The sequence below is a fragment of the Pholcus phalangioides genome, unplaced genomic scaffold (assembly GCF_987345545.1).
Source record: "Pholcus phalangioides strain wild (caught in Gottingen) unplaced genomic scaffold, Ppha-v1.0 ptg000011l_1, whole genome shotgun sequence".
NCBI lineage: Eukaryota > Metazoa > Arthropoda > Arachnida > Araneae > Pholcidae > Pholcus > Pholcus phalangioides.
Window position 1 is genome coordinate 10,426,251 of NW_028301604.1, and position 27,734 is coordinate 10,453,984.

General features: G+C 36.4%; 1 protein-coding gene across 1 annotated transcript in view; it reads left to right on the top strand.

Moving 5' to 3' along the window:
* The window catches only part of fws (Conserved oligomeric Golgi complex subunit 5 four way stop), an 84,753-nt gene extending 70,965 nt beyond the window's left edge, over positions 1–13,788 (top strand). Inside the window, exons 18-19 of the mRNA XM_089238974.1 lie at positions 151–230; positions 13,568–13,788. Of these exons, the coding sequence (XP_089095100.1) occupies positions 151–230; positions 13,568–13,679 (192 nt within the window). The 3' untranslated portion in view covers positions 13,680–13,788. The remainder of the gene's footprint in view (positions 1–150; positions 231–13,567) is intronic.
* Positions 13,789–27,734: the final 13,946 nt, after the last annotated feature.

Here is a 27,734-nt window from a genome sequence, read left to right on the forward strand (position 1 = left end):
CTCACAAAGAGAGATTGGTGGTTCGATTCCCCACAGAGGAATGTGAATTTTCTTTCCGAACTACATCTCGATCTCCGCTTGGTTATCCAGGTTTTTGTACTTCGTATAACTATTCAATAGTCTGAAAAATTAAAAAAAAATTACTTTCAGGTTGCTGGAATGACATTAGAAGAGTACTCAAAGTGGCTGGATGATCATCCATTAGAAAGAGAAAGACTTGCAATGATCAAGTGAGTTCTGAACTAATATTTTTTAGAATTTTCCTTTATACAGTATGCAGGATGTCCATTCTTACTGTTACCTAATAGCTAATTCTTGTTCTATTAGTCTTAGTGGTAGGCTATACTTCCAGTTACAACAATTTTTTCAGAATATTGTTGCTTGGTAAGCTCAAGATAATCTGGGAAGCCATTCAAGTCAAAAACAGTTATTTCGGAAAAAAGTTACAAAACTTAAATTTTTTATGATCCCTTTATCTATATGTTATATCTAGTAAAAAAAAAAATCAGATTTTTTTTACAGTCGTGATTCATCAAGTTATAATTAAGTTAGAGCACTTTTTTTTAAATTTTATATTTTTGCTGAGGAATGGGGGAAGGGGTCAAATAAAAATTATCTCAGCTTCAAATAGTTTTGACTAATTTCATTTATTCGTTAGAATCCTCGTAACAACTTTAAGCCTTGTGAGAATGTTTCCCTCTCTAGGTTAACTAACTTCTTTAAAAGATGAACTAAGATTAAACAGCATGCTTGCTTGAAGATTTGCTTTAAACTGAGAGGAAAAGATACCAACATAATTACTTGAAGTTCCCTAGAATGTCTTAGTGACTGTGCTCTGAAGAAAATTCAAGTTCTTGACTTTCATGCTCATTTTTAAAAACCCTTGAGGACGTTTAATGTTGGGCACATCTTCTGATGAGCAGAATTACTGAAAATGTCTTGAAAGTCTGAAAACTTAGAAGAATAACTGTAGATCCTGTCCAAATGGTTAAAAAGGTTACAAATTAGTTTCAAGCAATCCTAACAAATGAATCAAATTACTAGATAGGATGAGATTTTTTTTACCAATTATTTTATCAATCATAAGCTTATATGAATTGTTTTATTGCTATATTAACTGTATATGTAATTATTCTATTCAATAATGTATTTTTTCATATTTACTAATATTTGATAGTGAATACTTTTGGAAAAATTACTCATAAAATTTTTTAGGTATCTTTACAACTGTGATTCTCAAACTATGCTCCACCAAGAATTTCTTGGTGCTCCGCCATGAGATCAGTGATTAAATGCCAGAATGTTTTTTTTTGAACCTCAATTAAATAGATCACAGAGCAAATACTAAACAGATTTATTCACGTAAAACACTTGTTGGTGCTACACAGCTACACCTGCTTACCTTTAATCCCTTTCTTCCATTTTCAGTTTTGTAAATTTATTTTCAGTTTTTGAAATAATTCCTACAGTAGCATTAGTGAATATCTGAATTTTTTCAACCACTTATAGCAAATGTTCTAGAGCTTTTTAATTCATACAATGTTTTGAGTGTAATTCAGCCCATAAACCACTGCTTTTGTGTCTTCATATCCCTTGCCATTGAGAGACCAATCCTAATGTGTTTTGGGGGGAGGCAATACTTATCTCTCAGAACGAAGACAGGCTGTGGCTTTTGTGGATGACTGTAATCTCTCTTCATGCACATTTCAATTTCCATGCACTACAGTTTCAGCCAATCTTTTCCAGCAAGCCTCATTCACCAGATTTTTTAAAGAGTTAGATGAATTCATCGAAGTTATACAATTTGTAATACCAGTGTGTAATTTGCAATGTCAGTATTGCTAACTGGGTTGTTTTGCTACAAAACCTAGTCTTTTTGCAGATCCATTTAGTTGCTAGTGTAGTCTGGCTAGTCTAATCTGGTCCTCAAAATTTTGCTGTGCAGTTGAGGTCTAGTTTTATTTTTCCAATTATGTGGATCCTTCTCAAAAACCTATGTATATATTTTTTAAAAAGGTACATCAATATATTTTCATAAAATTATATGAATGAAAAATTAAACAAAATTGAGAGTTATGAATGTCAAGGTGCCCTTAAATGCACAGTATGTAATGCCAAGATCTTGTCTTAATTTGGTTCTACACAAAAAGTCATTTGTAGTTGGTCAGTAGTTTCATAAAATAACAATAGAAACATGATTAATTTTTTTCCTTCAAAATACACTTTGGTTTGGAATTTAACACTGTTCTTTCTTTAAAACTGGCCCATGTCTTAAAAGCTTTTCCAGAATTAGTTTTCTGGTCCTTCAATTTTTATCATGATGATGTTGACGTGGCATAATTTGAGTCTAATTTGAATGTCCATTTTGTTGGTGTTTTACGCACTGAAACCTCTTTCACAGTCTGCTGTACACAAAGGAATTGTTATGGCATACTCGACGAGGGAACACGTCAATGGATACTCAAAGTACATTTCATTTACAAACATGAAGTCAAGCAACAATTTTAAGTTCATTTGTTTGCACCTGTTTTACATGATTTGTTTAAACAAAGCCCACTCAGATAACAGATCAGATGAATCAAATTCCATTATTTCAGGATTTGCACTCGGCTTTTAGACATTTCATTTCTGCCATGTCTCCAATTTAGCAAGTTTAGGCAGGTTGGTTTTCAAAAAAATATAGAAAATTGAAATTTGTTGTTCACATCCCTAATCTGTCTTGAATATTCATGATTATTGTGAAAGAAACTCTTCCAACAAGCTCTCAAAATTTTTCTCTTTGTGTCTAGCTGTCAGAAACAATATGCATTTCATGTTCAAAATTCTCTCTGATATTTTCAGGGATTTTATCTAGGAAGTCCATCAAATGTGTGCCAGTTTTGTTTTTCATGAATTCCAAATTTGCTAAACATGCTTTTACACATGCTTGAGCAAATTGAAAATCTAAATTTTGTTTCTGAAATGCTAGGCTTAGCTTATTTATCGTGAACATTATGTCATTCAGCATTGCAGTACTGTCAAGAAACAGGAATGATGCCATTTGTTTCAGTAGTCCCTGGGCTACTGGGCATTCATCTTCTGCAAAAACGGAAATAAGGAAAGACCAATTAGATTCAGTATTTAATACACTGTCAGAATATGAGTGAATGTTCTTCAGAGTGTCTTGATATTTTACCAGGTAAGCAAATTCTGCAGCAGCCTGGCTAGATGCAAGTTGTGCACCCTATGTGCAACACAGTGCACTGAGAGAAGATGGGCATTCTGCTTTTAGAAAAGAGCAGTCATTACTGAGGGACCATCTGTAGCCAAAGATGAACATTTAGACCAGGGTTTTCCAACTTGAAAGCTTGCGCAGAACCCTCATTCGCTCTGCGAAACAAAACCCACTTGCAGTAGATAAAAGTGTTAAAAAATATATATATATTTGTGAGTTACACAGTGTAACCATATGATCCATATTTTATGGGGCAGAGTTATTTTTTCATAATAAGAGCCCGGATTATATGCACTAAAAACTAGCAAAATATGCTCTAAAAATATGCAAAAATATGCACTTTAAAATGCAAAAATATGCACTTCAAAATGCAAAAATATGCACTTAAAAATGCAAAATGTGCACTTAAAATACCAAAATATGCACTTCAAAATGCAAAAATATGCACTTAAAAATGCAAAATGTGCACTTAAAAATGCAAAATGTGCACTTAAAAATGCAAAATGTGCACTTAAAATACCAAAATATGCACTGAAAATCCCAAAATATGCACTAAATGCCCCAGAATATGCACTAGAAATATTGAAAAAGTCAAAAATTCCGAAATATGCACAAAAAATGAGAAAATATGAATTTAAAAAAATCTCCATGCAAAAAAAAGCAGGTGTGTTTTTAAAATTCACATGTATTCTATATATAGAATATATTATATTCTATATGCATGTGGCCATCTGGTTGGCCTATGTCATTAACGAACTATTAGTTGATTGTTGACGCCATCCACATGTACGGTGCCTTTCAACATATATATATACGCTCCAAGGTTGAAACATTCTATCTGCTTCCATAGCTTAGATGGTAGAGCACTCGTCTGGCAAGCGAGAGACCGGGATTCGAGTCCCTGTGAGAGCAGTGATGAGTTTTCTTCCTTGTAATCTTCATCTCCACAAATGACCAGTCTCTCAATGAATCTTGTATTGACAAGTGAAGAGGACATTTCTATATGTATGCGTATGCATTTGCACATAATCCGGGCTCCATTCATAGTATTCAGTTATTTCACCGTTTTAATAAAAATGTTAATTTTGTCAAGCTGCATTAGTTTAAATGCCTGTGTTTTTTTTCATTTGGTCATCCTAGTTATACACATAGCTTCAGAATAACGAGAAACATGCTCATTTAATCTTTTTTCCCTTCCACATTCATTTTCTGCACAATTGAACTAGTTAAACCGTTACTTATACAGTTCACAGCCGATTCCAAATGGCTTTTTCATGTTTCTTACCAAAAGGTTTGAATGCCAAACATTTGGTGTGCAGACTCTCTTCAATAGCAATGTGCTGTTTGATCATCATGGTGTTACGTTTTTGCAATAGTTCCTTGTATCAGAAAAGGTACTGGCAAGGACAAAAGAGGGTATTGAATACACGACATCTCTGAGCAACTTGTGGCACAGTTTGCAAGTATCTTATCGACCTGGGCTACCATATTCCACTGCTATGTGAGCAGTATTCCACAAATACCCACGGTTTTTGACAACACTGATACACAGTATCACTGATTTCTTGTTTAAGTATTCACATTAAAATTCACGAAATGCAAGAAGCTGTCAAAAGAACAAGAAAATAGTAAAGAAATGATGAATGAAATCAAGGCTGGAACTGGGGGGGGGGGGCAAGGGGGCAGCCGCCCAGGCACCAAACTTTAAGTGGAGGCAAATATTAGGAAAGAACAAAAATACTGTTATAAAATCATCATAATTTGAAGTGGAGAGTATGGCGAAATCATGTTTGCCCCTCTTAAAAAAATTGTAATTATGACCCTGAAAGAAATGGTTGTTAACGATCAATAAATAATATTAATAACAAAATACACAGAACAAGAGAAATAAATTACTACTCACTGTGTACTTGCTTGGTCATGGGTTCAGTGTGAATTTTGGCATGCACCATTCTCATTCAAAATGTAGAACGAGTGGTCAGAGGAAGAGAAAGAATGAATCTCCCTCCCTCCAGTCCAGTGTGCCAAATCAGCACCAGCTATAGTGAATATGAACAAAAAATATTTATTCTTAGACTTCTGCAGAGTAAAATAAGACCAGCTGGGGCTTCAAACAAATAAGAATACAGCGAAAACTACAGCCAAATTGCTAGATCACTTCTCCTCTGATAAAAGAGCACAAACTGATATCGTGGTCTCAGAGGAACGAAAAATTCCAACTTGAACAAAAACATGAAAGTGAAAGGACGGTCAGTTTTTAGCAATTGGCCATGTAGATGTTTTTTTTCCTGGAGCATGCTAAATGTTTGCTAGTCAGCACTGATTGGACATTGAGAGCAATTATGTGTTACTTGGTGTAAAGTTTCACTGTTGTTCATCAGTGAAGTGAAACCCTTTTTTTCAATAAAAGAAAACACTCAACTTTATCATACCAGCAAGCTGTACTTTCTTTCTGAGATTTTAATAACTCTGACAACACATAACAAAAAAACTCGTGTGAACAATAACTGCCAACACATTTTACCACAATTTCATTAACCATCGCCTTTCGTTTTCCTTCGCCACTTCCAGTGGCGTCTCTTTTTTCTACCTCCGCCCCTGGCAGATCCCGACACCAACTGTCCCCTTTTCTCTGGTTTCTTTTTTCTTCGATCACCATCCAGTTCCTGGAATAATCATCTCTCTCCTTCACCCCCCCCCCGGTTGGGGGAAGGTTTCTCTCCCTCATACCTCACAATTAGAGTGGGAATCTTGAAATTTTCGGTGAAGTCACCCACATACAATGGTCATTCATGGGAAATTTACCTTACGTTTTTCTTTTAACATTACACAAAATAATTGGAAGGAAAAAAATACAGTTTAATGTCAAGTCAATGCCTTCTTGAGTTCATCTCAAGAGAGTCCTTCTTCCAAGAAGGATCAACAAAGATCTTCTCCTTCATGTGGTTCAAATGACCTTAGTCCCTCTCAGACAAGGTCAGGAACAAAAAAGGTGATGGCAGAAAATTTATGAGTAGCAAAAACTTCAATTACTTGACGTTTTCACTTTAACTCAAACTCAGTGTTTGGAAAACGATCATTTCTATACATTGAATCAATGTAATTATTGTGGATTACAAAAATGCAGGTTCATAACTAGGGTTTTTGCTGCCCGAGGCAAACATTATTTTGCTACCCCCACAACTTTAAAATTTGATAATTCTATAATGGTGTTCTTTGTTCTTACCTGAAACTGCCGCCCCTAAGTTTTCTCACCCGAGGCAGTTGCCCCCTTTAGTTCTGACCCTGCAAAAATGTGTCGCTATAATAGTTTTTCATTGCATATTGTCACCTCAAAAGCCCTGAACTTTTATGATAGACTAATTGATGGATTGTTGGCAGAGATATGGTATCGGCCGCAACCAGATGCTTGGTCAGCCGAAGCAAGCAGGCATTTAGGCAGCCCCTTTTAATGTTCAGGGATAGGTTAAAGTGTGAAATTTGCACCCCCCTCTGGTCCGGCACCTGGGTCACCAGAACGCCCAAGTTCTTCCCTAGTTGCACCCAGAATAGTTGAAAAAAAACACTCCTTCATATCACTAAACAGGGAATCAGCAATGTCGACAGCTTGCTGCGATGCCCTTGACAAAGGCTGGCGATGTCCGTGAGAGTTGTGATGCATGGTTTGAGAAACTAATATCCAGTATTTCAGTTATTTTCTTTTAGACAACTTCTAAAGAGTTGGATTCGATGCATTATCTGCTTTGCTTAGATATGGAAAACAAAACAAAAAAACTTTTTTTTGAAAAGTGAAAAGCTAAATTTTTTTCTTTCAAATCTTCAGGAGAATAATATAAGAATACTCAAGATTTAAGCAACAGTGATGTAATGCGAATTACAGTTATTTAAGTAATTTTTCAGGACAGTGCGTGCGAATGAGTTGGTGTACCAACATAGTACACTCCCAGTTTAATTTTTGGTTTTCCCCTAGAATAATTATTTTGCAGACAACGGTAAAAGGAAAATACACATGAAATTTTTCCACTTGAACACATTCATTATCGATTTAATTCAAAAGTTACACCAAACTATTAAATTCAACATGTGACTCCCATTTCAACAATTAATTCAACAAATAAAATTATGCTTCAGAATTTAGTAATTCAATATTGTTGCACATAAAATAAATGTCTCACCAAATCGACGACAGTCTGGTAGATCATCCTCCATCCTGCACTGCAAAAGTGAGATGACTAGTCCACACAAGATCTCGGGAGTCTGTATATTAATACCACCTTCCCATTTCTATTGACATGGTCAATCATGCAGATAAGATCAAAAGTCTCCATCTGCAGATGTTTGACGGCAGGCACAATTACACCAAGGATTTCCATTTTCACTCGTTGACATGAGACACCACACTGAATTAACCGTCTGGATATCGCATTGATCATCACGGCAGCCGAGAATGGATGAGAGATTCAACGTAATGTGAAAGTAGACAACTATCGCACACAAAGAAACATAATGTCACTGCACCATGGTAGCAGATCTCATCGAGCATGTTTTTCCGTCAAGATGAACTTCCATCTATAAACTCATGCACTAGTTCATGATATTGAAGACTTGACCCTGAAGGGGACAGAGTGCTGATCGACCCGTGGTCGCAGGGCACTACTGTGATATGACTGCTATAAGTGGAAGAGAGAGAGAGAGAGAGAGAGAGCGCTACCATAGCAAATATGCAGCAATATATAGAAAGTTTTTAGGTCATGCAGGACAATCTTAATGAATTAGCGTTGAAAGATAACATAGTAATTTGCATATCACATTGGAATATTTTCAGAAATTTGTAATAGAAATCTGGCAACAATTAAACCAACATTGATGACTTAGTCAGAGTCAACAATGTATGGTTAGGCTTATTGTGAAATGAAATAGAATTAGAGCTGGCTGTGGTGGTCTGCGGCCAACCACTGGCCGACTAATAATAAATTAAATATTAACATTTAACTATTCATAAAAATATACAAAAATATGGAAACTAATGACTGAATATGGAGTTTTTATTAGAAAGGTAACATGTAATGTTACATTGACACTACAAACATTATTGCATTTGTCAAGCTTTTGAGCATTACTGTATGTATCCCAATGTCATTGTTAGCTTTGTTGTAAAGGAAGCAATTGAATGAAGATTTATGGTCCATAAGATAAATACGAGATTCACACCATACCAGACATGAGAAAGATGAATTTTTTTTTCAAAAATTGGAGCCATATAAAGTAAAATTCTCACTGGCATCAAAAAATTTAGAGAGGTATAAGGAATTAAATTTCATCACACTGGTGCACATGAACAAGCTGTGATAACAAATGAAAGCACTTCAATCAAAAAGGATTTTGATGTTAGTGAATGGGTTTTAGTCCCATTTCTTGGAAAAAAAGAAACTTTAAGCATTTAGCTAGACAAATTATTTGTTCCTCCAATTCAGGGAAAATAACTGTAAAGTTTCTAAAATATAACAGACATCAAAAAATGTTCATGGTCGGAAACAGATGATGGTGCTGAAATCAAAAGAAACACTATCGTGACAAGATTACCAGAACCTTCTTTTAACAAACAGATGTACTATACATTCTGCGGTTTCATTAAATTTATGATGAAATGAATCAGTGTCATGATTTTTATTGCATTTCTCTTTTTAACTTCGTAAAACTAGACTTTATGATTTGAATGAAAACTGTAAATTTGAAATGTTGTGTGAGTCGCATTTGCTGTGTAGTGTTAGTCACACATAAAACAGTTTTTGTAATGATTATTTCTGATTCAACTTATATAATATATAGGCATACGTAAATTTCGTATTTACGAAATAACCGCAATAAATGCAAAATTTGCCAATTTTGACGAATAAATGCTAAAATTTCATTTTTTTACTATTTAGCGAAATCTGGGTAATTTACACTTTTTTCTCAAGTGGGAAAGTCGTACTTTTGGTCAGTACTTGTGAGCGAAAGGGAAACCACAAGCTTCACTTCTTTACACTCTGACATTATGTTAGATGTGAATACAGTCGAGTTCGGTTATAACAGAGCCCTTTTGGGATTCGAGAAGTGTTTAATAACAACTTGTGTGCTATAAGCGAGGCATTGAAATTTGCTTACATAGCAATAGCATATAGGCCTTTTTAAGATTGTTGTGGACAAAATAAGCTTATGCGACACATAATTGAAATACGTAATGTTATGATAAATAATATAGCATGAGTATAGTTTTTGATTGATATCTGAAAAGTTATGAAAATTTATTAGAAAACGCAAGATATACAACAACATGCAGACATTTTTGGAAACGATAATGATTTTTTTGAGTTGCAAATGGTTTTACCCTTTGAAGTTGACACTATTGTACAATTTAAAAATTCCGAGAAAATAACCCCTCTGATCTTTATGAACTTTATATCACCAGTCAATAATACACTTAAATTAGCAGAGCTTTTGAACAGTGACTGAGTTGATTTAGAAAAATTTTCTTTAATCACCGCCACCAATAAAAAGATCGAAAAGTAATAAAAACAAGTAAATATCCAATAGGTGTGAAAAACAGATGGTACAGTTTTCACAAAAAGACTGGATTTTATTAAATGCCAAAAATTTTATTGCCAAAATAGTTACATTTATTCTGAACAGATGGTGCTAAAGTCTCATATTCCATGCCATCTGTTGATGAGAAATACAACTATTCTGGCAATGAAAAAATATTGAAAAAATTTAGGTCTTTTTGTGAGAAAATGTCAAGATATCACCCGCATACAAAAAGGTTGTTGCATACAAAGACTGTTGTCCAAAAAGGGACTTTTTTTTGCAATATCCGGATTATTTTCTTAGTTAAGACCATTCTTTTGGTTTGTTATATCCACAGAGCTATTGAATTTTTAATTGGTGCTGAGTTTTTGAAATATATGACATCCATATTCGTTATGGGCATCTTATATCCACGGTTTATGTTATATCCAGGTTATGTTATATGTGTACTCGACTGTATATGCAACTTTTTGGAATTTCGGGAAAAAAATGCTTGCAGCAAAGCATTTGAAAAATAAAGTTAAATTAGGAGGATGTAGAGATATTACTACAATACTAGATTTTTCTCAACTGAGTACTTTAACACTTTCCAGTAATACGGCCGGTTCTTTTTTTTTAATGCAAAATTGTTTATTTCAGCTATGTTTTATGTATTCAAGTTTTTTTTTGTGAACAAATGTGAAATTTGTCATTTAGAATTCATTACTGCGAATAAATGCGAAATTTCTGATCTGAATGTTTCTTGCGAATAAATGTGAAATTTCTGATCTGAATGTTTCTTGCGAATAAATGCGAAATTTCTGATCTGAATGTTTCTTGCGAATAAATGCGAAATTTCTGATCTGAATGTTTCTTGCGAATAAATGCGAAATTTCTGATTTTTATAATTTTTTTTGCAAATAAATGTAAAATTTATGATTTGGAAACTTCTTTTTCGAAATTTACGTATCTCTAATAATATATAACAAAATAGAAAGCATAACTATTAAAGATAAAAACTATGTAAATGATTTTTTTCCCACATTCATAAGAGGAAGAAATTTTAACATCACTATGAATAAAAAAATGACTTTCTTTTGTGTAGTGAGAGTCACAGATTCACAGCATGATTAAATAATGCATAAGTGGTGCAGTGGTAAGAGGCTTGTCTTCCTCTAAATGAAGGTAGCCGCCAGGGCCCAAGGGTTCGAATTCGAGGTAAGGGCATCAAAAATCAGTTCTTTTCCTACCGAGCCTGGGACGACCACTGATATTTTTCTATGCCACAGATGGTGCTTTTATTTCCCATTCAACTCTACTAGTTGGAAATTGCTGTATGGCATTATGACCGGAGTTGGTATGCTGTAAATTAGTATGGTTAAATAATTTCTATAGAGGTTTAAAAAACAATATATTTTTAAAGTTTTGTTTTATTTATTAAATTTAAACCTGGGATATACAGGGGCTTTATAATTAAAGTTCCACTTTGAAATGGCCATAAAAGGAAAACTGGGCAAAATGTTATCAAACTTGTCTAATAGTTTACAGGAGATCATGGGATTCAATTTTCCACAAAAAAAAAAAAATTCGCCACCAGCATGGAATGGCACTGTATGCAATATTGTTAAACGAAATAAGACAAATGTTTTAATCATTTCTAAAATAAAACTGCTTGTAGGGTTATGCAAAATCGCAATGGCTACATGGCTTACGGCAGGAGGAATGAAAATTAGAATTATGCAAATTTAGCCTCCTCGTCAGAGCTCTCATTGTTACAAGTCGGTGATGTCTGTATCCATGCAAGACCATGCTTTTCTCATTAAGTGTTATTATGAATGTGATAGCAATGAGTGGCATGCTTTGCAAAAGTATTGTACGGTAAGACAAATACGCTGAAGGCCAAAGACACCACAGGGTTTGAGGAAAATGATGGCAAAGTTTGAAGCCACAGGTTCGTTATCTGTTGCACCTGGGCGGAGAAGTAAGTCTGTTTCTGTGGAAACCGAGGAGACTTGCAGTAGAGGAAGCAACACTGGAAGGCACACATGGGACGTGCAGCGTAAGTGCTGTTGCACGTCGAATGGACTTATCATTGAGTACAGTGTACAAAATCGTTTGTTGCTGATGTACTACCCATACAAAATCAAACTTGTTCAACAACTTGAAGTTTGAAATGATTATAAACATTTTAAACTGATGTCTTTATGTCGTATTTCATTTAACAATATTACATACAGCGCCATTAGTGCGGTGGTTAGTTTTTGAACTTTTTTCTTGCAGAAAATTAAATCCTATGACCTCCTGTAAACTATTACCAAGTTTGATAGCATTTTGTCCAGCAGTTTTCTTTTTATGACCATTTCAAAGTGGAACTTTAATTATAAAGACCCTGTATTATCCAATTTCAAAAATTATCTTAAATGCAAAAACTTCTTGTTAATTGAGATTGTTTTCCTCAGACAGAAATTTCAAATGTAGCACAAGTCAGGCATGGAAGACCATAAATGAGAATATAAATTAGTAAAAATTTGCCCCATTTATTTTCAACTGAAAGAAATTTATTCCTGTAACATCCTAAAAGGCTTTTGTTAAGATATCAGCAGTTGGAACTCTCAATTTTTCACTTGAAAATCGTAATAAGCACTGAATGGTAAGTCTTGAAGAGCTTTTATGTAACTGGTCATTTTAGTATGTAAAAAGTATTAAAAATCAAAAATTTAAATTATAGAGACATCTCAATGAAATTTTTTTAATGTTTCAAGGCTAATTTCTTTGTTTTCCATATTGCCAGGTGCAAATTTAACTAATTTGCATTTTTTGATTGGGATCTGTGTAAAAAAACTTTCATTTTGATATTTTCTCCAATCATTATTCTAAAAAAAAATATATATTTCAACTGAATATGCAAGCTACTGATTTCCCATATGTAACTTCAACTCTTAAACGGGAAACAGAATTTTACCACTTTCAGACGTTCTTCGAGAAATCATCACGCATTAGTGTATTTTGTTGTGATAATTATGGTCATTTATAATTAGCTATAGCTAACCATTTCCTTTAACCCGCACCAGCCATCATGGAGGATTATGGCCAAAAACCTTCTAAAAAGAAATATGAACTTAGAGGAGACCCCCTCCCCCTTTTCATCCAACAGTGGATTGAAAAGGGTTGATGATGATAATGATAGCTAACCATAATTTTTATGGGTAGCCATGGCAACCCTAACAATCAAAGGAATCTGAATATTGATATCTTAGTGATACATATAAGGGCTGGCAAAAGCCCAAGTTTTAGACATTGGCCAGGTCAACTGGGTTGGCCACTTCAGGCTTTAGAATAACATATATACAGAACACCAATCTATAACTGTAGTCAAAATTAGTACTCTGTGATAAAGTTTTTTTCTGTGAAGTTCTCCGCAACATGAAAAGCTTGGAAACCACTAGTTTAGAAGAAATGAAATCTGGGAATATGTATTTTAAATGCAGTAATCTCAGTATTAAGAGAAAATCTGGAAAATGTTTGTTGCTAGTGGCAGAAACACTGGGATTCGTATATTTATTCCCATAGAGATGGCATTGAAGACAATCTATAACAGTTGTGATTGTAGATACTCCCATAGAAAACCATTTTACAGTGTATCAGTGACACACATTTTGTGTTTTGAGTTTTATATAACTTCTGTAAATTAACTTCTGATCCATAGATTCAGTATTGATATTTTTTTTAAAGTGCTGTTTCAATCTAGTTTTTTTTTGGTATCATATATTTTTTTCATCAAAAATTCAATGTGTGTTTCTTTTCAAGGGGTTCTTTGGAAAAATATGTTAACTGGATAAAAAAGAAGCAAGATAAAGAGTTCTGTTCTGTTTACCCGATAATGTTGAAGCTTTTGCAAAAAGGAATGGAAATATATTGAAAAAAAATTCATGATACATGTATATATATATATTTTTTATTTATCCAACTGTTCTGTTATTATACTTCTATTTGTCAAACTTTTGTGTAATAAAATGTCTTGACCAATTTCTTGTGATTTTCAATGATTAATTGTCCCTCAAGGAAGTGTTCTTGGGCCCATACTTTTTGCACTTTTTATCGATAAACTTGATCAGTGTATTGATGGGATTGTTAGCAAATTCGCAGATGGTGGGAATCCAAATGATAGGGAGATGCTTCAGACAAACTTGAATATGATTGCAGCATGAGCTAATGAATGGAACATTACCTTTAGTGTTGACAAGTGCATGGACACTCATTTTTGTTTGAACAACCCACATTTCACTGACGAGTTGAATGGCATTATTATCCTGGATGAAACTGGGATCATCTATCTGGGTATTCTTATTGACAAACAGTTTAGATTTCTGAACACACTGTTCAGTGGTGGTCCAAAAAGAAAATAGAAAGCTTGATTTCATTTTTAAAGGTCTATGTTCTCGTTATGTCATTCTTCCACTTTTTGGAGGTTTGGTTGGACTGAAGCATGCCATAAGGTTTTGAGGACCGTACCTATATACGGAGGGACATGGACGTGATTGAGGGGTGTCCAGAAAAGATCTACACGTGCTCCTGTTGGCACACAAGGCTTGGGCTATGAAGAAAGACTTGATTTTTGAATATGCTTTTATTGTTGGAGGGGTATGATTGAAGTGTTCAAAATTTTGAACGGGATGGATAGAATGGACCATGAATTATTAATACACGATCAATCAACTGCTTGGACAGAGGGGCACCTGAGTGGTGCAGTGGTAAGATGCTCGCCTCCCACTATGAAGGTCAATGCCCACGGGTTTGAATCTATGCGAGAACATCAGAAACAAGTACTTTACCTACCGAGCCTGGGGCGACCACCGATAAATGGCACCTTTATTTCCCACTGAACTCCACTGGATGAAAATTGCTTTATGGCGATGTATGACCGGAGTTGGTGTGCAGTAAAGTAGTATTGTTTTTGTACTTTCCCGTTAGCGCCGAAAGTTAAGCAAGATGTGGTTGGTGTTTATGGACTTTATAGAGCCATCTAGGTTGGCCAAATGTAGATCGAAAAATTGTGAGCAGTTTCAATAATATAATTGTTAAAAACAGTTTTTTTTATTCATTTTAACGTAATATGATTTAAAAATTATTTTCAACTTGCTCAGTAGGGGCCATTCCAATATTTCGTCAGCAGATTTTGTCATTTTTGACCCCCGCCCTCCCTTGTCAGCTTAGAATATTTCATATCTTCAGAAAGGGTGGTTGATGACGTAAGCAACCTTCAAACCCTCCTCCCTTCCTTGTCATCAAAAGTCAACAAATCCGAAACCCCCTTCCCCCTTGATGCTGACGTAATACTTGAATGACCCCGTAGTGTAAATAAAATTAGAATATGGGCATTAGAGTTTTTACTAATGCATTTGTTTTTTTTTTTTTTCAAAGTGGAAATTCTTTGTTTCTTGCCTAGGAAATAAGATTTATCACGTACACTGTGGTAAATGTGATAAATCCGGTTATTATGCAAAACCATTGATCATTTTGGTAAGTTTGATAAATTTTACCGGCAATTATGTGAAATACCCAAGCGTCGCACAGTGGTGCATTTTGCGAAAATCGTGGCCAAAATCAATAAAAAGTTTTGTCGTTCGACCCTGATTTTTTCACAGATGAAGAGTGAATAAAGCCCAACTTCTCGACGTATGTTTTTTTTTTTCGTTCATCACCTCTTAGTTTTTGCTCAGAAGGAACTCCAATGTGGTGATTCAAGTAGTAGTATACCGCACATCAATCTAAACCTTTTACAAAGCCGCTCTCGTTCAGAAATTTCGCAGCTCTCCAGGAAATTTTAGGCAGTTCTTTCTTTTCTTTCAAGTGCGTTAGCAATTTAGAAATATACACTGCTGGCCACCCAAATTGCAACACCAAGAAAGACGAGATATCGCAACAATATTTATTTTGTAGATAACATGTTGACCAAGCATCAAATGATTAAATTTATAGACTTCTGTGAAGTGTGGTTCCTGCCAAAATCAGTAGCCAGAGTAGCCGCCATTGTTGGGGATCACCGCTGCCACACGCCTCGGCATTGATTCAAAGAGACTTTGGATGTGTTCTTGGGGTACAGCAGACCAAGCAGCTTCCACGCGTTGCCAAAGTTGATCTGGTGTGGCAGCTGGGGATGTAATCTGGGTCAATCGTTGAGCAACCATGGACCACATGTTTTCTATCGGCGAAAGATCCGGAGAGCGAGTTGGCCAGGGTAGCAATTCAATCTGGCGATTGACGAAGAACCTTTGGACAATGCGTGCCACGTGTGGTCGCGCATTATCCTGTTGAAATATGGCTGTGGGCAAGCCCTGAAGGTAAGGAAGGACAACTGGCTCCAACACCTCGGAGATGTAGCGCTGGCTTTTTAAAGTACCGGCAATGCGTACTAGAGGAGTGCGAGAGTGATATCCGGTGCAGGACCAGTGTGGCGGTGCATAACGCAGCTGTTCAGCATCCTCTCTCCACGGTGTCTCCAGACTCGAATCCGACCATCGTGGTGTTGCAGACAGAAGCGTGACTCGTCAGTAAAGACTATTTCATTCCATTGTGCCGTCCACATCCTTCTTTCATCGCACCATTGGCGGCGGAGACGTCTGTGGTTCTGCGTCAAGGGTAGACGAAGCAATGGACGTCTTGCGGACAGACCACTCTGCTGTAAACGGCGTCGAATGGTACGCGCAGACACTGGATGATGCAGTACAGACTGAATGTGCTGTGCTATGCTATGGTTCGTGATGTGGCTGAGCGATCCGTCACTGCCATACGCACAATACGCCTGTCATCACGTGAAGTGGTGCACTGAGGTGGATGCGATCGAACACGTCGGTCCGTCGTACCCTCCTGCATCCAACGATCACATATCCGCATTACAGTTGTTTGGTTTCGTCCAACACGACTACCGATTTCCCTGAAAGATAATCCACAATCTCAGTAGGCCACTTTCCTTCCTCTGTCGAACTCGGATACTTGATCAAAAGATGATCGCTGTTTTCTACGAGGCATAATTGGTCGTTTTTTTTTGAAAAAACCCCAAGAAAAACACAATTGCCGTACTTCAAATCGTTGAAATCTCCAAGCCTTAAATAGCGCTTTGAAGTGGCGCCACAGGCGCGCGTGATGTGCGTCTGCGCTGAAATTCTAATCATTTGCATATCTCACCTCTGCTAATGCATGTTGTAAATTTCATATTATTTGCATGCTTCCTTCAGGGTGTTGCATTTACGGTGGCCAGCAGTGTATTTTGAACTTCGTTTTTGGTACTTTTATTAAAAAATAAATTATTGTTAATACCAAGTCATTTTTTAAGGAGTTAATTTTTGTGAGTGGCGGTAGAAAAAAATGACCTGTCACCTCCTGAAATTCATTTCTCAACATACTTTAACATGTTTAGTTCATGAAAAAGGTGAAATTAGCTGCTAATATCTGCTACTCTGCTGACGCCAGCGACTTCTTCAACAATGCCACAGGCTTGCCTATACAAAGGCGGAATAGATTTGAAGTTGAGAAAATGTCTTTAAAAATGGCAGATTATTGCTCTGATAACCGCAGATTATTTGAGCTTTAACACTGAAAAATAAAAAAACATGCCTCAGATTTTTTTTGTCTTTTTTTAGTTTCAAACTCTAGGTGCTTCACTCTGAAAACAACTTAGATTTTTAACGAAATACTTATAAATGATCATAGCTCAAATTTTAAGCAGCAATGCACCGATTTAGAAAATCCCAAAGAAATGAACACAGAATGAAGTTTTAAATGCTTAAATTAAGTAAAATTTGAAGGGTGTAGAGCAAACGCAAAAAGAATGAATTGCAAGACTCGACTAGCCTTAACAAACGTTCTCATTTTCTGCGAAGTACTGTACACAGAAGTAATCGGTGGCGAACACATGTCAGAATTTAATGGGACTAATAAGAGAATAAAAAGAAGGAAAATATTAGGATCATCATTTAGGATCATTTTTCAATTTGTTTGTAGGAATCGCTTCATTCAAAAACAGCGCATGATTGTTCTGCGCTGATGCACCATCACGATCAAGCCGTGGTTCTGCCATTCAATGGTCTGCCGTGGTCAATCCATTTGAAAAATCAAGGGAAAATCAAGGAAAAACGTTAAATATTGATGAATAGAGACAGATTCGAACTGACAGAGACGGTCTGCTAAAGAAACTCAAATCAATATAGTACTCTACAGTAACTATGAACCGAAGAACTTCGAATTCTGATAGTACAGGATGAAAAAATACGTGATTCTACAGGCAAATCATTCGCCCATCCTGCTCTTTTCATTCGCATTTTGTCATGTGGTTCCAGTTATTGCTCTTCTTCCTCCTTGACGAGCACAAAATTTAACGATAAAAAAGGAAACAGCCGGGTATTGTTAAGATGCGTGGTGCAATAGTAATCCCCTCTCTTAGGTGCCTAGGGGCGTACGTATGTTTTTTCATAAGGGTGGCGGACCGCAAATGTTCGAATTCATAATCAAAGACGGCTACATAGTTGATACTATTGTTAGAAAGTAACTGGTGGCACCCACCAACACGGTGTTGAAGTCCACTACGATAGTCGTGAGTTTAATTTGCAACTTCCTTCCACCGAACTATTTACTCTATGAATGGTCTATATTCTGCAGATCCAACACTTGTCGTTCGAACAAAGCGATCGGCATTGATAATGGCCTGTTTTGCTAAAGCGGCATCTTGAAATTTTTATTGCTTCAGGAAAGGGGGGGGGGGGAGAAAGAGAATTTCTTCTTTGAATAGGGTGCGGGCTTTGTGATACATGCCGAAATACTTTGCCTCTGTCCCTAGGGTACGGACCTAATGAATTTCAGTGAGCCTGCTGTTCAATCAGTGTTTGAAAATACGCTTTTTGGTTTGATTCCTTTCGTCGCGATCTGATAAGTATAGTTGTGGCGACAGCTAGTCGGTGCGTTTTTTTTACCCGAAACGGATGACTTCGATGCATATACTTGTGCTTCGGAAATAAATAAGTATTTCTTCCTGGTATCCGTATTCTCCAATCGATTTTTTTTCAAAAAAAAATGCAGTTGAAAAGAACATTTAAAACTAGGAAAAAGTCACAAACATTTCGTTGGGGGAAGGTTTCCCCGGTAATCCCCCTGCCTACGCCCTTGTTTGACGCTATGCAAAACTCCGAGTCCACGCACTTGGCTTAGATAGTTAACTACGACCGAACGGTCATTTTCCGATATATGGCAGGCCCCAGAATATTTTACACCACTCCTGGCAGTTGTAAATGTTGTAAATATTGTAATTACCTGTAAATATATTTAAAAAATTTTAAATACGTTTTCTTTCATAAATCTTTTGAAAAATTAATGTATCAAATGTCATGCCAATGCTGGCTGGGCATGTAGATATTCGTCCCCTACCGGAAAATGACCCAGACTTACAATCTCCGAGAGATGGCGCTGCAAGCAGATTAACCAATTGACAACACTAATTTTCTGATTGGCTGAACAGACGTCTTGCAAACAACCAATGGCGACATGATTTTCGAGCTTACTAAAATTTTCTTGAAAAGATCAAATATCAAACGATACTCAAAAGAGGTTTTGCCTGCCAAACAATGTCAGGTCAGATCAAACGAGACCGAGCAGTGCTTTTCCTCACGAAACTTCACGAAGATATTTCACCATTGCAAATGAAACTGAATGCACTCATATAAATGTTTTTTAAACATGACTCATCTCTCCCAGAGATGTGACCTTTTTCTCACACAACTATTATATACAAACTTTTCACTCACTCACTAACACTTACACCGTAAGCAACCTCTGTAGGGAGCTAGCTATATAAGACTGGTAGAACGGCCTAATAATCAGTGCCGCGGACCCAGCGAATCAAATTTCAATTCAGTTCAGGGAAATGGAAAAAGAAGAGAAATAGAGGAAATTTTTTGGGTTTTTCTAAAATTTTTTGCTTTTTTTTCGGGATTTTTGGTTTTTGAGAGAGATGGAAATTTTAAAAATAAAAGAAGAAAGGAGTTTACATTTATAAAGAGGACAACACAGTAGGAAAGTATGAAAATAAAAAAAGATACTTCGTCCTGCCGGAGACAAGAGAAACAGGGGTTTTAGTTCGTCGATGATTGGATGGTCTTTCTGATCATCGTAATCGTTCAGCGATTTTCTTCTGGAACTTTTCCAGCGCTAGCTCAAGTCCTTGACCATCTCTTTCCATTGACTTCAGAAGGACGTTCTGGAAAGAAATGGCAAACTCATCCATTGGATCAGTTTGGGTTTCGTCGACACTGGTGTCAGGCGAGTAAGACGGGATTGCTGATATTGTTTTCGGCATCATTTCTCGAGGAGGGCTTGATTTCTTCTCCGTTGGAGTTGATGTTGCTGCCGGTGTCTTTGTGGTTCTTTCATGGCTGGATATGAGCTTCTTTTTATCAGCATTCTTGACTAGCCTATTGAAAAGAGAGAAACTGCAGTTCCTGTAGTTGGCTGTATGGAACAGCTTACAGTTTGTGCACTGAAGTCTGTCGACCCCTCGCACGTTCGGACAGTCCCTCGATGCGTGTGAGCCTATGCGTTTTACACATCTCTCTCGTGTTATGCAGCCGGACGAATGGTGACCCTAGGTTTGGCATCAATAGCATGTACTTTCGAGCGCTGTACCGTTCGACCTTGATTCGTAGATAGTCCAGAGATTTCAACTCCAATATTTTTTAAGACTGCGGAGCGCGCGGCATGTCCAAAAACGTTATAGGCGGGAAAACGCTTTAAACGGGAAATTTCGATAAGTGCTAGTAAAAGTTAGGATTACGAAAATAAGTCGCACTTAGCGAGAAAACGTTCTAAGTGGGAACGTTATGAACGGAATACATTACAGTAATTTTAAATTAATCTAAATTTTCAAGAACAGTTCTAACGTGTTTCAGAATGTATGAAGGGATGGTATTTTTTTTTCGGCCTGAAATATACTTTACTGATTCTCAGTGTGTTTCAGAATGTTTTTCTTTATTTTTGGGAATCCCAGTATTTGATTCAGGAGCGACTGCATAAAATCTTTTTGGAGGGGCCACCAATTCGTAAGCCCGGTCTTGGGTGTGACTAAATATTTTCCAGCAATTTCATACCAGCGCTAAGAAACTTCAAGGAAAATTGAAGCTGGACAGATTCTAGGCCTACATATAATCATATTTTATTCCAGGTTCTCCTTTTTACTATTTCCTAATTTATTCCTTTCCCATTATCCCCTTTCAAAAAATTTCTCAAAAAAACCCAAAAACCTTGTAACTAAAATAACAAAACAAAACAAAAAAAAAAAGACTGATTTTTCTATTCACTTTCATACTAATTTTGTTTTTCACTAACTCAGTCTTTACCGGTTAGGAGATTTCCTATCCCTTTTCTTCAGTCTTTTTTATTTCAGCATAGGTCACGCAGTCTAGGATCTAGGAGCTGAAACAGCCAATCCCATAGCTGAATTCTTGAATGAACCAATCACACACAGCAGGTCAACGTTTTCTGCGTCCTTCTTCACTATCGCTGATCTCTTTCACTAACACAACTAATCATCTGATTGTTGGGGTGGCATTTCAACATAATCGTAACCGTTTCCACGAAATTTAATTTTTAATTAAATTTCGTGATGATTTTCACTATTCAAAATTCATTGATTTTCCCTTGGATCATTTCCTACCGTACCAAATTCTTAATTTGTTTAAATAAGCGGATTCTAGCCGATTGTGACATGTGAGATATTTTTATCTCATCGATTTCAGCCTTTACCAGGCCTTTTGTAAGCCACAGTTATCGCCTTGAGGGCAGGATTCAGCATAAAATTCTCGCAATCTCCATTACGTAATACTTGAAAATGTTCATTTGCGAACGAAACGTCGAAAGACAAAAATTATACATCACATCGGCCAAAAAATCCGAAAACTTTGAAATTGAATTCTAATTTACACGATGGCCACGAAAGCCTTTTTTTTCGTATAAACACTGTTTACTTTGATTGAAAATTTAAAATGCAGACGTTAATAGTAGCGAATGACGGTGGTGACATTTCCAAAGGCAAAATTTGTACACTTTGCTGAAAGTATAATATGGTACGAAGCAGTCTAGGCCTTTATCCTCCAAATGAATAGGTGGAGGTGGTAGTGTAATCAGACAGGGCCGTCTTATTAAATAAATATTATATTTGAATATTAAGCAAATATTCAAATATTTTATATCTGTTTACGATAATTAACATGCATGATATTTTTTCACACAATAATTTTTTCTGTTTAATTTCAGTTGATTTGCTAACAAAAAATGCATTAATAAATTGAAGGAATTTTTTACTAAAATTTGCGGTGATTTTCTATCACATTTCACAGAAATTTGAAATCGTGATCCGTCCCTTTAGCTGTTTCAACATTTCAGTTTGTGATCTCGCTGTATAAATTCGTTGGTTTAAAAAATAAAATCATTTATATATTGCATTGAAAATAGCGCGATTACACATTTGAAATGTTTCGCAGAACAGCGGTGGAAATATTCTTAGAGGAGGTATAGAATCTCCTATACTTAGCCTACCTCTTCTTAGGGACGTACGCAAGATCAACCTAGGGGGGGGGGGCAAAACGCTTGGGGAGGTACAAAAACTTTCCGAGAAATTTTGAGTTACCACATTTCAAAAAGCATTAAAATAAACAGAGATCGGTTAATATAGCATATAAAGGATATTTCCTTTAGGTATTTCAATTTTTTCGTACTAAAATATCAAGTTTTTTTTTCTAATTTTTGATTGGATTGGAGGGGGGGGGGGGTGCATGGCTCCCCTGAGCTCTGCGTAAGCCTCTGCCTCCTATAGGAGATCAATATATCCTCCGCGGGAAGGGGGCGGAGTGTTTCGCTACTGGTCCCGCGGAGCGCCAAAATTTTTTTCTCGGTGGTCCTATTCTTTAATCAGTGGTCTCGGACCAGCGGACCACCAATGATTTCGGACGCTGGGTACATTTTGCGGCCAGATAGTGTTGCAAGGGGAGATGTTGATGGCTTTGACACTGAGGTTATACAGTTATACACATGATAGATAATACATATTCACGAAACTGGACTTTGCCCTTACATAGTTTTCATTCCGTTTACACATTTCATCTCTTTCGATACTTTTTTTTTTCAGTGTGGATTTAATGATAACCTGCAAGGATCACAGTGCACAATAAAAATCTTCGGAGTCCCAGGAACGAATTAATTCATTTTACAATGATTCCTATGGGAAAAAGTATTCCGGTTCGCGAACAATTCGATTTACGAACGGACTTCCGAAGTGAATTAAGTTCGTAAACCGAGGGTCGAGACTGTATAAGCAAAACGGATCTTTTAAAACAATTTTTATTGGTCTACCTGCGGGAAAACAGATACAAATTCTTCCCAACTGTGAATCTGAGGGGAGAAGTTATGAAAAATGAAATGTGTGTTTTCTGAGTTTTATACTCTTTCTTCTTTTCTCTCTTATATATAGCAACAAAAAATAAACAGAAGTTTCATTAATTTGACAAAGATTGCACTAAGATTGTAGGGCTGTCAGCTTTCTTGATTTTATATACTAAGCAAATAGTTAGGGCCATAACCGCGGGGGGGAACAGCAGGTGGATCTGGTGCCCCGAGTACTGGACCAGAAAGGACGTCGAATTCATCCTTCAACACTGCTCCTTCTACATTACACGAGGGGACAAAGGAACCGCAATGATAAGAAAACATTGAGAGGGGCAGAAAGTTTCTAGTTACCGCGTATATACGGGACTCAAGCATGAGTGGGAAATGGTGGGTTGCATTGTATATTCATTAATTATTAGGGAGGGGGACCTCAAACAGCCTCAGCTCCTAGGTTCCACTGCCTATGAACGGGGTGAGGGCACCAAAATGCGTACTTACCCCAGCTGCCAAAGTATCTAGTTGTGGCCCTGCTGGGGCGGGGGGAGTAGGCGGATTCAGTGCGCCGGACGCATATTTCGTAAAGTGCACCGCTATTCCGCAATTTTATACACAATTTTTTTTCGTAATTTTTTTCCACACAGCCATTCGCGTTGCTTCAACCTCTACGATAATTTACGTAACTTTTACGATATCTTCATTTTCGTATCTGATCGCCGAACAGCGGTGTAAACAAGGTAAATATTTCAACCGCTTTTCCGCGAGACATTTCAAACGTGCAATCGCGCTATTTTCCATGCAATATAAACGATTTTATTTTTTAAACCAACGAATTTATACACTGAAAGCATAAACTGAAATATTCAAACAGCTAAAGGCGGATCACGAATTCAAATTTCTGAAAACGTGATAGAAAAGCATCACAAATTTTAGTAAGAAATTCCTCCAATTTGTCAATGCATTTTTCGTTAGCTAATCGACTGAAATTAAACAGAAAAACTGTTGTGCGAAAAAAATATCATGCATGTTAATTATCGCGTAAACAGCTATGAAAAATATTGAAACATCTATTTAAAATATCAGAACTTCGAATGAAAAATTTTGTTACAATTATAAGTCATTTTTCCCAAAAAGTGGAGTTGTTCGCATTCCGGAGTCTTGTTCGTCAATATTTTGGAAAGTGGCAAAATTTCGTCGTTCTCTTTTCAGTTTATGAGGAAACAACGGAGGCAAGTTGTAATAAATCAAAAAGCCAGAGTATTGCATGATGGCATAATACTATTTACAAATTTGCCATCGTCAAATTTAAAAAAGTGACGTAACATTTTGCTATCTGAGCACAGAAATTATCGTTTCTAGTTGCAGTCCTGGTTTTACCGAATCAGCATTATCCTATTGAATCCCACTACTGTAGCAAGTGATAATGGTGAAAGTGACATTCAACACTGGCTAGGCTTACGATAATCCAAGATATCTTATTTTGAAAAGACAATTATCCAAGAAAAGACAGCAGAGTGTATTCTGCAAGGCCAGAAAAAAAACAAAAAAACAACGACGTTGTTGAGTTGGAATCGGCATCAGCACACGTCCTAAGTAATAGAAAAATCATATGATAGGAGTGCATCTCGTTTATAGAGCTTTCTTCAGACCTGGAATCACCAGAATATACAAATTTCAGTCAGTTTCGTTCTATAATTATGAAGAAAAAACACGAGGGGAAAGCAACTGACTTTTTTCATTTTTCCTGCCCAGGGTTGAAAGCAGCGAAAAGCAAGGGGGGGGGCGTGCACTGGACAGCAAGGTGTCATAGCGGGGGGGGGGGGGTGACTTGGGAGGTCTGGTCCCCCGAAATGTGAGAAAATGACCGAAAAAAGGGAAAAAGATGGCCAAATCTATTGTTCTATCACTTTGGTCCCCCCCCCCGAACGAAATTTCTGCCTACGGGCCTGCCGGACAGTAATCTTTGGTGGGCGGCAAATTTTAGAAGGAACAAAAATCTCCGTTATAAAATCATCGACTTTTACAGTATAGGAATTGGAAAAAATATGTTTCTCTCCTCCATATCCTAACAAATACTAATACAACCCGTTCCAGCCTACTCTTTGCTTCAGCTATCAAAGAAGTCATGCAAATGCAAGCGATTTGTATAACTCTATATTGCATCACAAAGCTAGGTCAAGGTAATCATATAGTTTATTGATTTAAAAACTTCATTAGGAAAAAAATGTAAAAAGAAATATATATATATATATATATATATATATATATAAAAGATTAATGCATCTAAAAATAGTGTAAATCTTTTATTTCGATATTACGGGGCTAATATTGATATCACTAAAATCTATACAGGGAGCATAGGAAAATAAATCTATCCTGGAATAACCCGCGATCCGTTGATCCTAGTTTGTCCAATTTCAAAAAGTGCCCAAATAACGTGTAGTCCTCAGAGGTCATTCATATTGCAAGAGGTTGTATAGTTATTAAAATAAAAAAAAATATATTTTCATTTGGTCTTCCTGTTCTAAAAACCCAATTAGAAAGTTGGTGCTCTGTCTCTCCTGATTTTAAAAAAATTAAATGTTTCTAAGTGCAATATTCGCTTAGATATTTGAATTCGAAAAACGCTGGAAATGAAGGAAAGAACAGAATATGAAGTGTAAAATGAGCCTGTCCGTTAGTTTAAGCGATTCTTTCCTTTATTTTCGCGATTTTTGAATTCAAATAAGCGAATATTGTATTTAAAAACATGGAATTCTTTTTGTTGGGCTTTCATTAGAGAAAGGACAACAACTTTCTAATTGGGTTTTTTAGGACAGAGTGACCAAATAAAAAGTTAATTTTTTATTTTATTTTAATAATTATATAGCCCGTTGTAATATGAATGCCGTGCCTGAGGTCTGCGTATTATTTGGGTACTTTTTCCATTTATATGCTTCTAGGATCAATGGTTCGCGAGTTATTCCAGTATAAAGGGACTTTTCTATGCACCCTGTGTACAGGGTGTCCTGCAAGTGCTAATGCAGCAGCCTTTATCTCATCAACCGTCCGTTGTAGAGATATGATTCCAATTTAAAAAATGCTCAAAGGCGTTTAAAAATTACCCTGTGCCAGTTTTGAGAGTGAAAATACAGTGTGTCACAAAATAAAAAATTTAAATTTTTATACGGCTCCTTGTCCTCTAACTTCCAATTAGAAAGTTGTGGCTCTATATCTCCCGGGGGCAACAGAAAAAATTCCATGTTTCCAAGTGCAATATTCGCTAAGATATTTTTGAATTCAAAAATCGGAGAAAAGTTATGAAAGAGCAGCAAAAACTAACGGACACAACACTCCTTTCCCTCATTTATGCTGCGCTTTCCCAACTTTTCTCCGATCTTTTAATTCGAATATCTCAGCGAATATTGCCCTAGGAACTTGGAGTTTTTTTGTTGGCCCCCAGGAGAGGCAGGGCAGCTCTACTTTCTGATTGGAAGTTAGAGGACAGAGGGATGGTATGAAAATTTAGATTTTTTTATTTGGTTACACACTGTATTTTCATTCTCAGAAATGGTACAGGGTAATCGAACGCCTTTTGAGCATTTTTTTAATTGAATCTGTACCTCTACGACGGACGGGTGATTAAATAAAGGCCGCATTAGCGCTTACAGGACATCCTGTATGATGGATACTGTACCCCTTATCAAAGATTCACTGTACCTCAATATGTAGTTTCGAATTAAAAACATAGTTAACAAGAAACAGCCCTATTTCTTTCACATAAGAATAAAAATAATTTCAGATTTAAGTTTTTTTTTTGTATTCTGATAATTATTTTTTGACACGAAAAATTACTATTCCTTTCTAACGCTCAACATTTTGTTTCAGAAACAAATTCATAAAAAAAATTAATTCATGATATGCTCTTGAAGCTATCATGTGGTGCCACTACAAAAGTCTTTTTTTCCCAGTATATATGGAAAGAAATATTTTACATATAAAATAACATTCATAGTTAAAAAACCGTTAAAACTTTTCTGCCACTATATATTCAGCACACCAAATTAGTCAACAACGGTCTACAGTCATACAATCATTCTACACATAAAAGAATGACGAATGTTTCACTCATTTCAAATCAGGAATGTATTCCCAGGTCATGTTTATCACATGTCACTTGTTGCTTGCAAGTTAAAAAGAAAAAAAAAAATTATGGACGTTACAGTAGGGGACGACTCGAAAGTCGTTATTCACGGCGATTGCTTTGCATATCCGCATTTCCTCTACGTACTTGGTGAGAATCTGTGCCTGGTCATTTTTATTTCGGATAAATTGTCACGTGGAACCATTGTGGTGGAATGTGACCGTGTCTAGCCATGTTGACTGTGTTGCACATGATTTCAGGATATCTATATACGGGGGTAGAAATTGTTATCCCTATTTACCAAGTCCGTCTAGAGTTGCATCAACTAAGAACACGTGACTGGTCGCTTGTAGCAAGAGATAGTTTTCCCAGGTGGCGTTGTACCTGGTAGTGCCAGTGAGTATAAATTCCAACTTCTTTCCATTAGCT